The 12,875-nt window shown below is 44.3% G+C and overlaps 1 protein-coding gene across 1 annotated transcript in view; it reads left to right on the top strand.

Moving 5' to 3' along the window:
- Positions 1-620: 620 nt before the first annotated feature.
- The window catches only part of Dpp4 (dipeptidylpeptidase 4), an 81,629-nt gene continuing 69,374 nt past the window's right edge, over positions 621-12,875 (top strand). Inside the window, exons 1-2 of the mRNA NM_012789.2 lie at positions 621-715; positions 1,201-1,285. Coding sequence (NP_036921.2) covers positions 710-715; positions 1,201-1,285 — 91 coding nt within the window. The 5' untranslated portion in view covers positions 621-709. The remainder of the gene's footprint in view (positions 716-1,200; positions 1,286-12,875) is intronic.

Below are 12,875 nucleotides of genomic sequence, written 5' to 3'. Positions count from 1 at the left end.
TGGAGTGACTTGATGTCGCTGTGCGTAATCTTCCTTTCTGTAAAGTAACACATTAATCGCGTAGAACAGTGCTTAAAGTAACTTCCCACTTAAGAAGTGGTAGCGTTATTATTTTTTCTTGATGAGAAGAGATGCCCGCAAAATTAGTGAAAATTCCCCGGGGAAAGTTAATACCGATATTCAACCTGAAGTGTCATTCAAAGGTGAACAATCACCCTTTCTCTTTCTTTGCCAGCCAGATAACATGGGACACTCAACCCCTTCTCTCAGCCTGACAGACCTCTCAGGGAAAGAGGCAAGAGAACTGGCAACTAGTTTCTGCAGTGAGCTGTGAATCTGCCAAACTCCATGCCCTCTTGGACCTCAGCTGCCTTGCTTATCCACGCAAGGGAGGAACAGTTAAATCCCAATGTGCAATGTCCTTTTCGGCAAAGGGGGTTCGCTGTCCCCTGTGTCCCCCACTCACGGGGGCCCTGCGTGCCACTCCCTGGCTCGCCTAGTAGTCCTTCCGCGCTGGGTCGCCTGCCGGGCGCCCACACTGCGCACCGAAGCCCGCCTGGCGCTAACTAATGTTTAACTCGGGCCGAAACTTGGCGGCGAGCTCAGGGTGACTGTGTGCAGAGCAGAGGCGCAGGACGTCCGTCTCCGCGCGCGGTGACTTCTGCCTGCGCTCAAGCTTCAGAGTTCAGTTTCAAGGAGCCGCCCAACCATGAAGGTGAGTGCACCCCGCGTCGCGGCTCCCTGAACCCGGAGTCGGGTTGTGGGTGGTGGTGTTTTGACAGATTTCCCCTAAACTGCCCTAGCGTTCCTGGAGGCAACCAGGAGCTGGCAATAGGCGGAAGCCATGGGGCCACTCCAACAGGTGAAGGAACGTCCGTCCCTCACACTGGCTTAGATCTGTGGCGTGTCCTACTAGGACCCAGGCACTGAGCCTTGGAAGTCGGGGACAGTCACCCGTGGAACGCACGCGGTACTCTCATTTGGCTTCAGACGGTTGGGTGGGAGGAGAGAAGCCAAAAGATCATAAGATCATGCTCTGGGGCCAAAATTCAGTGCTTCTGCTGAGTGAGCGCCAAATCCCTCCAGTCTATTCCTGCACCTGCAAACCCCTCTGCCTCTGAAGGGGCCGAGTTCTAACCCTCTTCTCAGAGCAGGAACAAAGGCTTCCCTCTAATTGTTGGCAATCTGACCTATTTGCAGACACCGTGGAAGGTTCTTCTGGGACTGCTTGGTGTCGCTGCGCTTGTCACCATCATCACCGTGCCAGTGGTTCTGCTGAACAAAGGTAGAACCTTGCAACATCTTAAAAAGAGAGGGTGGTTGGAGCCGTGGTTAGGTGGCATGTGATCTTGCAAAGCCCACTTACTTTACTAGGGGCCTTGACCCCTGTGCTAGGTTAGGGCTGAAGAGACTTAACAAGTCTCTAAATACGTTTGCTCCTTCTGGGGGCTCCAGTGTTTAGGCCTTAAGGCTTCCTCGTTTTGTTGTGTATAATAAATACACACTTCCTGAAACTGGGAGGGAGGCACGGTTTCTTTTTATTAAATGCAATGGAAAGTATCTTAGCTTCAAATTGATTTTAGAGGATTGTGCTTGTAGAGCTTCTAAGGAAATAAGACAGCCTTTGAAGATCCAAAACATAGCAATGAGGGAATGAGGATGTCTTAAGTGGAATGGGAAATGAGAAAGAAAGGAGACAACAACATCAGGAAATCCAGAGATTTTTCCTTCAGACATGACGAGATTTCGCCAATTGAAAGATTCAGTTGTAGAGAAGTAATTATTGGACCATTTTAGAAATGTTGCATCACTAAATCGCCACTGTGCACAACAGGGTGACTTGGAGTCAGTCAGCTTTTACTGGGTTGTTTCCTTGAAAGCCAAAAGTCAGTTTGCCAGAAAAAAAAAAAAAGCAGATAATGGAATGGCACTATTAGATGCAATAAGCATGAATAGTTAATCTGAGTCTCCCTCCACTCCCCTTCTCTTGTGAACCACTACGAATTACACCCTACACACTGTGCACATTCTAAATCAGTCATCACCCAAACCAGTCTCTCCCGATGGAAATGTAGTCAGTTGGCCTTAGCCAGACCTCAGGGTAATAACTGACAATTAACATGTAGAGCTATGAGAATGATCCGGTTTCATGATGGAGCCACGGTACCAAAGGTTAGTCAATGAAGCCTCAGCTGATCGAGTTTAATTAAGACACCAGTGATTATTACTGTTTTAGGCAAACTTAGTTCTGTTGTTTGGGAACTAAGGAAGATCAGATGTTCAAGACCAGCCTTAGCAGCAGAAGAAACTGAGGCCAGCCTGGAAGATAGGGCCCTTTCTTGAAGTACTTTTAAAACAAACCAAAAAAAAAAAAAAAAAGGAAAATTAAGTAACATTCAAAAATCTGGGTGGGGAGAAGATGAGCCCTATCTAGAATCAAAGAATCTCAAAGGATAGCTTGGGTAGATTAGTTTTCTCTTCAAAGCCACAGATCCTCCCCCTGGGGGGCGGGGTGAGGTGGTGGGGAGGGGACTGTAATCACAGAACTTCCCTAAGGGAAGCTTGTGGGATTATAGCCTATGAATAAACTCACTGGAGATGGACAAAGAATAAACTTGGGGATCAAATCATAATCTTGTTTCCAAGGGGCTTGCTCAAATTACTGTTAACTGTAAGGATTCTATTTTACTGGAGAGAGCATGCAGAGTCTGGAGGGCTTGTTGTGACCTTTCGCATGACATGAATAGCACCCACTCTCTTCCCTAAAGAAAACATCAGGGATGATTCCTCTGCAGAGGACTTCCTGAGAGATCCATGCATCTCCTTCCACTGATCCACAGGGTAGGGTTTGTTCTAGAGAGACTTGAGCACACTGCTCTAAAGACAAGAGGATCCTGTAAGGAATCTGGAAAAGAGTTAGAAAGCATGAGTGTCTCGTGTGGCAATAAATGCAATGATTATATTCCGTGTTCTGGGATTCTAAAGGTCTTGGGGGCCAGAGAGGTAATGGGAAGCAATGAGTGGTCTTTAACCCCTAGATGATGTAAAAGTATGGAACATTATATATACTTAGATTTATACATTATACTTCATGTATGTAAGTGTTTGCCTGCTCCAGGGACCGCTGGAATAACTGGTGCCCATGGAAGTCAGAAGAGGGTAGTGATCCCCTGGAACTGGAGTTACAGATGCTTGTGAGCCATCCTGAGGGTGATGGGAATTAAGAGCAGCAAGCACTTTACCCACTGCATAGCCAACCCTCCTCCTTTAAAATACTTGGATAGGAGAATTTCGAGCATGTCTGGGCGCTTAGGATTTGTAGTGGGAAGGAGGGTAGGCTGGGAGGAAAAGCAAAGAATGTGGCCCCAGACAAGGTGCAGTTCACAATTTGGAAGCTGGAAGCTACTCAGATGTGAATGGCTGTAGTTTTGTGACTGGTTAATCTTAAGGTGTGGGGGAGGGTAGCAGAGACTCCCTGACAGCTGAGTTGAAATCCGGTTTCCTGGTAGCTTGTTTACACTTACATTGCTCTTTCTTTTTTACTTCTGAACTCTGTGTGTTTAGATAGGAAATGAAAGTCATCTTGCTTCAACTCTTACCTTATCATAAGGGGAAGAGATGACAGCCTAGCCCTGCGGCACTCCCACTAAGTCAGCAGTACCTTTTCTGGGCTGTGGCACTCAGGAAGGGATTCTTACAAGGACCCTGCTTCATCCTGATGAGATGGTGGGATGCGCCCTTGCCCCAACCCAGAGGCACTCAAGGTTTAACATCACTTCTGCTCAGGCAAGGATGAAGTGGATAGAGAGACAGATAAAGGAAAGGAGACAGAATTAAAGAAAGAAAAGAGGAGAGGGAGAATTCATTGAAAACAAAAGAGACCTAGAATTAAATTCTTTGCAAAGAATTAAAGAGCTGAAAGGGACCTGAAAGAAAGAGCAGCCTAAGCTCGTCCTCTGAAAGGCTGGTTTAGGGCAAGGTCAACTGTTTCCATGTGAAACGCTGATGTCAACAGGACCAGATGCAGTAAACACAAAACAGGACAGGGAGGAGTCTTCAGCATTGTCTTTTTGGAACGATAAAAAGCTTTCTGAAGCCAGAAGTTAGCTGAGAAGCTTGCCCTTCTGTAGGGAAAAACCTCCCTGCTTGGTATATGTGCAGTGTATGCAAAACTTCTCTTTGAACTTCCACTTACCTTGTGTAGAGACATGTTTCGTTTCATTTCTCAGAGAGACATCAGGGAAACATTAACACATGTTACCTGTCAGAAAAGCCAATGGCCAAGTGGGAATGAAGTTTTCTCAGTCGGTTTGTGATTATTTTATGGTACAATATTTGACATACTCAGTGGTCAATCATTTTCTTATTCAGCTTAATTATGGAATAGACGCATCCTTCTCCTTTTGTTCCTTACTCCACAGTAAATTTCCTCAATACCTTCCTCTAGTTTATATGAAACATGGCTTCTCATCCACCCTCAGTACTAAAGAAACCCAAATCAGAGGAGAAAGGAATCACCAGGAAGAGGAATGATAGCATCTGTAAAGTTTGTGAAAGTCTAGGATCCATTCCCAGTTGAAAGAATGGAGATGAGCCTGAATGGAAGCTTTGTGTACCTCAGAGTGCAGCTTCTCAATAGCCTGCCCTGTAAGAGCTCAGTTGACTCTTGTCAACCCCTGATCATCAGCAACTGACCTTATTCAGGCCAGCAATTTAGGCTTTCTTTTCCCTTCCTACAGCATGCTCCTTAACTTTCTTTGTCTTGGAAATCTTTTCCTCACCTCTCAAAAGGGATCAGAGATTGAGAAAGAGAAGGTTGTGAGCCTGGTTAATGGTCAAAGAGTAACAAGCTAAGGGGACTGACTGAACTGGCTGGGTGTGCTTTCAAAGTTAAGTACTGAGGCCCCAAGGGGAAGGTGGCTTGTAATTAGCACAGAAGCAGTTTGCCTTGTGGGGGAGTAGGTGCCTCGAACTTGAGAGAATAATCCCCAAGTGTTTACTTTGGGCCTTGTATTGAGCTGAGTTTTTCCTCATTTAATCCTTAAGACAACTTTTGGAAAGAGTACTGTTGTCACTTCCATCTCAGTAGAGGAAATGGCTTCAACTTCACTGTTGCAGAAGGGATTTTCCCAAAGCTTGTGGAAAAGGTCATTATCTCCTAGACAATGGGTGAAGAATTTGGGTGTAGATTACCTTTGGATTCTGTCCTGGTTTAGGGTCTCTCCTGAGGTGGTCACCTGACTGATTAACTGAAGACCCAGGATCCTGTGCAAGGTCATTCATCTAGTGTTTAGCTTCAGACCTAAGTTTCCCTGATGTGAGCCTCCTAAGTCAGCAAAGCAGATGCAAGAAGGGCTAAGCAGGAAGGCCTGTTGCCAGCCACAGCTTAGCTTCAGAAGTGGCCCTCACAGCATTGATTCCGGTGTTTGGTATTAGCAGGGACGAACAACTCAGTACACCACTGGGGGCTGAAAACACCAGAAGATGTGTATCACGAACCATCTTGGAGGATGGACGCCAAAGAAATTAAGGAACTTTCTCCGGGTTCTGTAGAGTAGATATTCACATATAGACCATGTGACTCCAACTGATACTTGACACTGTTAAACACCACTGTCATTTTTGTTAACTTGTGATCAAATTTACAACCAGCTGGATCCTACTAGCAAAAATTGTTACAGCTTCTAATTTACATGGTTATAATGTCATGACTGCTAATCTCTACTTTCTAAATGTTTTAAGGAAAGGAGCCTGTTTCAGAGGCCCCTACTGTTATCTAATGCTATACGCAGGCAACTTCCTCGAGAATTAACATTCCAGGTTTCCCTACCTCCTCCCACTATGTCATGCTGGAAAATCCTGGGGATTAAGTCGAAGGATTCATGAGTTCTGGGCATGTGCTCTAACCACTGGGACATTCCCGGGCCAGTATCTGTGGTTTTCAATGGCCTTATTGACAGTGGGAGTGGGCAAGAGCCAAGAGTCACAGTTCCACCTACAATACCCTGAGATGTTCCTTTTGAAAGCCTGTACTCCCTCAGGTGACACTGGGATTCTTGATTCCACCACAGGAAAGAATTTCAGGGTGAGTGACCCTAAGCCAGAATCCCAAGGTGGTCCACATCCAAATTCCTGAGCCACAGTCAAGGAGAAAGCCTGTTGTTCAAGCTTGGGAGATATTTGTTCTTCAACAACGAAGAAGTAACTTTTTTTTCCTCAAATGGAAAATGATAAGGATACTTTCAAGAGTTATCTTAAGGATTAAGTGAAGAATACATGGAAACCCTCCACCCAACACACACACACACACACACACACACACACACACACACACACACACACACAGAGTTGGAGCTTATTACCCAGAGGTTATTAAATAGAAGGTTAGTGGAAAGAGGCACATGGGGTAGAGTAACACACCTACACGCAGGTATGAACTTGTGAAGAGAGAGTTGGACTTATGTGTCATTATAGTAGCCTTAAAAACGATTTGATGTTGGTGAGATCATAGCGCCATTTCTGGGTGCCCCGGACCGGATTACAGCTGATAAGATAAAACTCAGTACACAAGGTTGCACAGGGAGTAAAAACTTTTACAGACTCAGTTGAAAAATCCGGAAATTTGTAGGTTCTCACAAAGCTGAGACCATTTTGAAAAGTATATATGCTCAGGACTTGAACATGATTTATGGCTATTTAAAAGTTCTCATTTGAAAAGAGGTCTATGTAAAAAGAATACCTCGATGTAGTCAAACTTTTCGGGAAGTTCTGTCAACTGTCTTCCTGACTCCCAGCTGGTGGGTCTTCAAGCAAAGGCCAGTGTTGGGGCTGTGGAAGGGGGAGGGGGTCTTTTCCTTCTCATGCCTCTTGCTTCTGTTTTTCAGCTCCTGCCTCATTAAGTAGTATTAGTAGGGTAGTAACAACTCCTTGTGATTTACCACTAACACAATACTTGCATTGATTCTCATACAAGTTATATTATTTCATCTAAACAGAGCAGTGGATTTCAGACAGATTTGTATCTTTTTAAACTTAGGAACACTGTGATGAGGACGCTCAAGAGCTTGCAAGTAAGTTGCAGATGTTGGGAACCCAAGTCTTTTGCCTTATAGCCTCCCCTGAGCCTATCTGTTGACTCTGGAAAATAGCTGATTTGAAGAAATGCTTTGATGGCTAGTTTCTCAGAGTTAATGTTTAAGCATCGCTTTATGGCCGAATGCTAATCCTTTCGTTGTCGTAAATCACTATCTTGTAAAGATTTCCACCTTTAATCTTCACAGTTCCTGCATGACCTCTGCAAGAAGCTGGCCCTTCCATTTGAGAATAATCTGACACCACAAAATTAGCACTTCTGAGCTGTTTGATTCGTTTCCACGAACAGGGTTTCCAGTTTTACACTGAACTTCAAAAGTAGAGTTTCATGTGAAGCTTCCTGTAGCTTATAGACCTGAATGTACACACTGAAGTGCACATCTTTTCAGGATTTGGTTCACTGTGTGAGAAAAAAATAGACCCGTGAGCATATACTATAGAATTTACTCATCTTCGGTCTGAAAAAAAAAACAAAACCTTGTAGTGATCTTGTTCATAGGTTTCTGGAAGTTCTGGATGCTCAGAGTATATAGAACAGAGTGTAGCTGTGGGACCACAACACATGCCTTCCCTGATGTCACATTATCCAACCTGAGTTAGACGGCCCCTATCCATACCCACCTTCCTTAAGCTCAGTACCACATCTCTGGGGTGAACCTTATTTTTTATACTTGTTCATCCTTTTGTTCCATATAATATAATTACTCAATCATGAGAGAGTTAGCCCCTCTTTAGGGCTAAAGTGCTACAGTAACTAAGGCATTATTTGTCAACTCAATACTTTTTTTTTAATGTCGAGAATTATTGTGAGGAGTGTGTGGACTGCAGTCCTGAGAAATATGCAAGAGGACCACCTCCCCTGGGCTTTTATAGTCTCCTGCAGGCACATTAGAAGCAAGCACAGGACTGTGACAAAAGTAAAATGGGATTAGGAGATACTGTACGCAGAAGGGATTTGTTCTTTTAGTCCAAGTATGATTTTGAGCAATTGGAGGGTTTAAATACAAATATAGCATGATATGAGTTACACTGAAAAGGGTGTCTCTGATTCCTGTGTAGACTGTGTTTGGGGGCAGGGGCTAGTGTGTACCAGTGGGAGGGGAGATATTGGTGTCCTTGAGAGGAAATAAGTTTGTTTGCTTCAGTCAGTTGTATTTCAGAGGTATGACACTGGAAACACGTGAGGAATGGGGGGAGGAGAGCAGAGGATTCCTAGAGCCACCACCCAAGAAGCCCAAGTGGAGAAGTCTGCTGATCTGCAGAGATGTCTCTGGCCGACTCCCCTCTCAGAGCCAGGCTCTGGGCTTCCTCTGCAGTACTCTCCGGGCCCAGCTATGCAATTCTCCTGTTCAGCAAGTATCGTTTGAGCATACTGTAAATAGTGTCACTTTGTACTACGGCATGGAAGGGTGATAGCTATGACCTCTGTCCTCAAATGGGTCACAATATTAAAGGAAGCCTGAACATTAACTATAACAAGAGACCTAAGAGCTCTTCTTGTAAATGATCAAAGTACTGTGGGAGTATTCAAAAGCCAAAGTCAAGTACTATCCAGGGAAGTGTGGATAGGAACTAGCCAAGCATGAAAGATTAATGATTTCGGGCCTGAATATAATTCTTCTAGTTCCCCAGGCCCCCTGCTGACTCTCTAGGCGAGCAGGCCACACCAGTGTGTTCAGTTCCAAGCAATTTACAGCCCCAGGATCTGGTATAGAGATCATATAACAAATTCAATGGGATTTTTTTCGGGGGAGGGTCTGGAAGAAATCAGAATACCTAGCCAGAATTGTTTAAAATGCAAACTCTCTTCCCTGTGTTATCACCAGCATCGTGTTTAACTGGGAATCTGGAAGTCAGGCAGCGTTTTGGTTCGTTAGAGTCGTGACCAGAGAGTATTCTCAGGGTCCAAGGTTCTTTTGCCTTTCAGACCTGTCACTCTCACCCTATGTGGCAGTTTTCCTCAAGGGTGTCCTCTATAGGATCTCTCATGGCCTTTGTCCTGGTTGAGCATAGCTACTTCAGAGCATCACAAGCTCACAAGCTCTCTTCTCTATTTCTAAATTAATTACTAGCAAGGGAAACAGATCATCATTATTGGACTAGAGTAATGAACATCAACCTATCTAGGAATGAGGAGGAATAGCTTTCCTTACTACACTGAAAAGGGACCATTTAAGCTGAGGTGAGAATTCTGAGAGGGGAGACAGTTGTGCAATGGCTGTGCTCCTGGCTATTGCTCTGTTCCTTTGTATTAGGAAGATGTAAGTTCCCAACAAAAGACAAATCAACGGGAGCTCTGCCCTGCCTAGAACTGACTCCCGTCCCTCTCTTGTGGTTTTCTTTCTTAACTCCCCGAGTTTATTCTAAGTTTCTTTTTTCCAAGGGCACACTGACTCCACCATTTTACTTACTTTGGCCTCCAAAGAAGGTATAAGGGGGAGGGGGACTGAATTTATAACACTTTTGATACAAATTTGAGACAATGGAGGAGTCAGAAACATTTAAAGAAATTTACTATCCAGTTTCTCCTATGAGTACACAGAAACTATCACATTTTATCTAATTTCCGGCCATAAACCAGGACAAAAAAGAGTCAATGTAAAATAAGAAATTAATTGTTTATATTTATTTTCTTTGGGTGTGGATGTTTTACCTGCATGTGTATTTTTTGCACTATGTGGATTCTGTGCTCAAAGAAGTCAGAAGAGGGCATCCGATGCCCCGGGACTGGAGTTAGAAACAGTTGGGAGCTGCCAAGTGGGTGCTCCAAGTAGAACATGGTCCTCTGGAAGAGCCCCCAGTGATTTCAACCGCAGAGCCATCTCACCAGCTCCTAAACGAGCACATTTTTTTAAAAAAGAGATGGTAAAAATTAGATTTGCAAAAATCAACTTGGGAAAAGTAAGACTCAAAATAATTAATGGTCACAAAAAAGATGCAAAATAAACAAATGAAAAGCAAATAAAATATCGTCAAATCCCTAGAAACCGACATTTTTTTCTTCCATCTTTATTAAACTGAGTAATTCTTATTTACATTTCAAATGTTATTCCCTTTCCCAGTTTCCAGGCTAACATCCCCCTAACTCCTCCTCCTCCCCTTCTATATGGGTGTTCCCCTCCCCATCCACCTCCCATTACCGCCCTCCCTGAAACAATCCAGTACACTGAGGATCCAGCCTTGGCAGGACCAAGAGCTTCCCCTTCCACTGATGCCCCAAGAAGGCTATTCCCTGCTACATATGCAATTGGAGCCCAGGGTCAGCCCATGTATAGTCTTTAGGTAGTGGCTTAGTCCCTGGAAGCTCTGGTTACTTGGCATTGTTGTACATATGGGGTCTCGAGCCCCTTCAAGCTCTTCCAGTTCTTTCTCTGATTCCTTCAACGGGGGTCCTGTTCTCAGTTCAGTAGTTTGCTGCTGGCATATTCTGGCTGTGTCTCTCAGGAGAGATCTACATCCGGTTCCTGTCAGCCTGCACTTCTTAGCTTCATCCATCTTATCTAGTTTTGGTGACTGTATATGTATGGACCACATGTGGGGCAGGCTCTGAATGGCTGTTCCTTCAGTCTCTGTTCTAAACTTTGCCTCCCTATCCCCTCCCATGGGTATTCTTGTTCCCCTTTTAAAGGAGTGAAGTATCCACATAGAAACTGACAATTTAACATGCACAAAAGAATCTTGCTTATGTTTCAAGTCTTTCAAGTTGTAAGCTATCTCTGTGTGGGGATTAACAGACAAACAACAGTTCTGTCTAAATGGAAACAGCTTGATCACATCACAGAGAATATGCAGAACCCAAGACAGAGCGGCCCCTTGTTCCTGATTCATAACCCACTTGTGGTCTACTGTGTTAGTGAGGAAAGCATTTCTGGAAATCCCCTGATTTGCCCACTCCCTTAATGGAGGGTTCCTTATAGAACCCCACCCCTCAAGCCTCTACAGTATGTCGTGCTCATTCTCAGGTTAAGACCCTTTCTGCTATTTTACTGAGAAGCCAAAACCACTTGAAGATAACTCAGTTCTTACAAGTCCACCTATGCATTGATTCAGGAGGTCCTACCTAAGGCGAGGTCCTACCTAAGGCGAGGTCCTACCTAAGGCGAGGTCCTTTATTTGTGCCATGCACCCCATCCGTTTGTACACAAAGTTTCAACTATTCCTTTGTCTATAGGATCATTGTGTTGCTAGTTTTTATTCAATTGTAAACATGTTATAATCTCCCACATCCTCAAAAGAGAACCTCCCATGCCCTGACCCTTAGCTACCAAACCCCATAGTTCTTTTTGTTAATACTGCATCATTCATCACAGAGTTAAGAGACGCTAGTTACAGGAGGATTCCTGCCTGCTGCTGCTAACTTGGACAATGAAGAAAGAATCCAGGTAGTTAGGAATGTGTGCGTTTTGTAAAAGGGGAGAGGAACCCTGGCTTGGAGGCAGTCAAGAAACAAAAATTTCAGTCTCATAGTAATCCTAATGGAACGAGTCTGATAACATTGTGATAAGCTTGGGAGAAAATTTCTGTCCAGAGCCTCCAAATCTGTACTCAGGCCGGGAGAATTTTGATCCCACTCCCATCATACCCCGAGGAGAAGAGCTAGCTGTAGTAGGCCGGACTTGGCCAACTACGGGACCTGAGCTAATAACCTGGGGACTGGGAGATGGGGCTGGTTATTAATCCACTGAGATTGAGGTAATGTGTTAAATGGTGATGGGAAACAAATGCAGTGGTCCTATTTAAACACAGGCAAATCATGTCCTTCTCTCCTCAGATAGAACCAGTCAGCGGCTTCCCATCTCCTTAAAGTGAATGCAGATCTATTGGCTAGGAAACAGGGCCAGATGAGCTGGCCATGAAGTCTGAACCCCACTTGTCTCAGCTCCCTACTGTCTCTGTAGCTCCTCCCACTTTGAATCTGTATGGTGCCCACTTGCTCACCTTCAGATCTTGTCTCAAATGTTTCTTATCCATCAGCCTTTCAAACTCGCCCAGTAAAAACAGAAACAAAATGGACAGCCCTCTTCCCTCCCTGTTTTCCTTCATGACACTCACTACCATTTGACTGGTACCGTTGCTGACTTCTTTGCCCCCTAGTCCCTCCTTTTACGATATAAGCTTCCAGAGAACCAGTTTTTTCATGTTTTCTTCAGGTATATCTCTAGTGCCTAGAACATTGAATAGCATTGTATGTAGTAAATACATACTCACTGAATTAAAGCAGAGTGAAAAAAAATATTGTTTTCCTTTTAACGTGTGTGTGTGTGTGTGTGTGTGTGTGTGTGTGAATGCTCATGGCACAGCCTACACATAGAAGGCAGACAACAACAGGAGTTACTCAATTCTTTCTTTACATAATAATATGTTCATAAATACAAGTTCAAATCATCCTACAATAGGTCATCTAAAGCTGCTATGTGTGCAGTGCTTGTTGGTTTGACAAAGTCAAATTCGCTCTCCTGGTACACTTACAGTCTACTGAAGAAAGAGACTTTAGATAGTGTGTGTTCAACTAATGATATAAAATGTCCGGATCAATTGGCCAAATATCTGGCATAGAACAAGAAGTGCAAGAAGCATGAGAGAAGATGGGGAGGAAGAGGTAGGTTTGCACTGGGCGGTAATAAACTGGTGAGGAGACATGACGAGGGTTGGTGAGAGGAAGGACTGAGGCTATCGATGCAGCAGACTGTGTTCTTTCGAGGTTATGCTAGCACAAGAGAGCAGGCAGATGGCTTAAAGAGCTACCAAGGTCTGGAAAGCACTTCCTGAGAAGTGACCTTTCT

The sequence above is a fragment of the Rattus norvegicus genome, chromosome 3 (assembly GCF_036323735.1).
Source record: "Rattus norvegicus strain BN/NHsdMcwi chromosome 3, GRCr8, whole genome shotgun sequence".
In the NCBI taxonomy this organism is placed as follows: Eukaryota; Metazoa; Chordata; class Mammalia; order Rodentia; family Muridae; genus Rattus; species Rattus norvegicus.
This window is presented reverse-complemented; position numbering and strand designations above follow the sequence as displayed.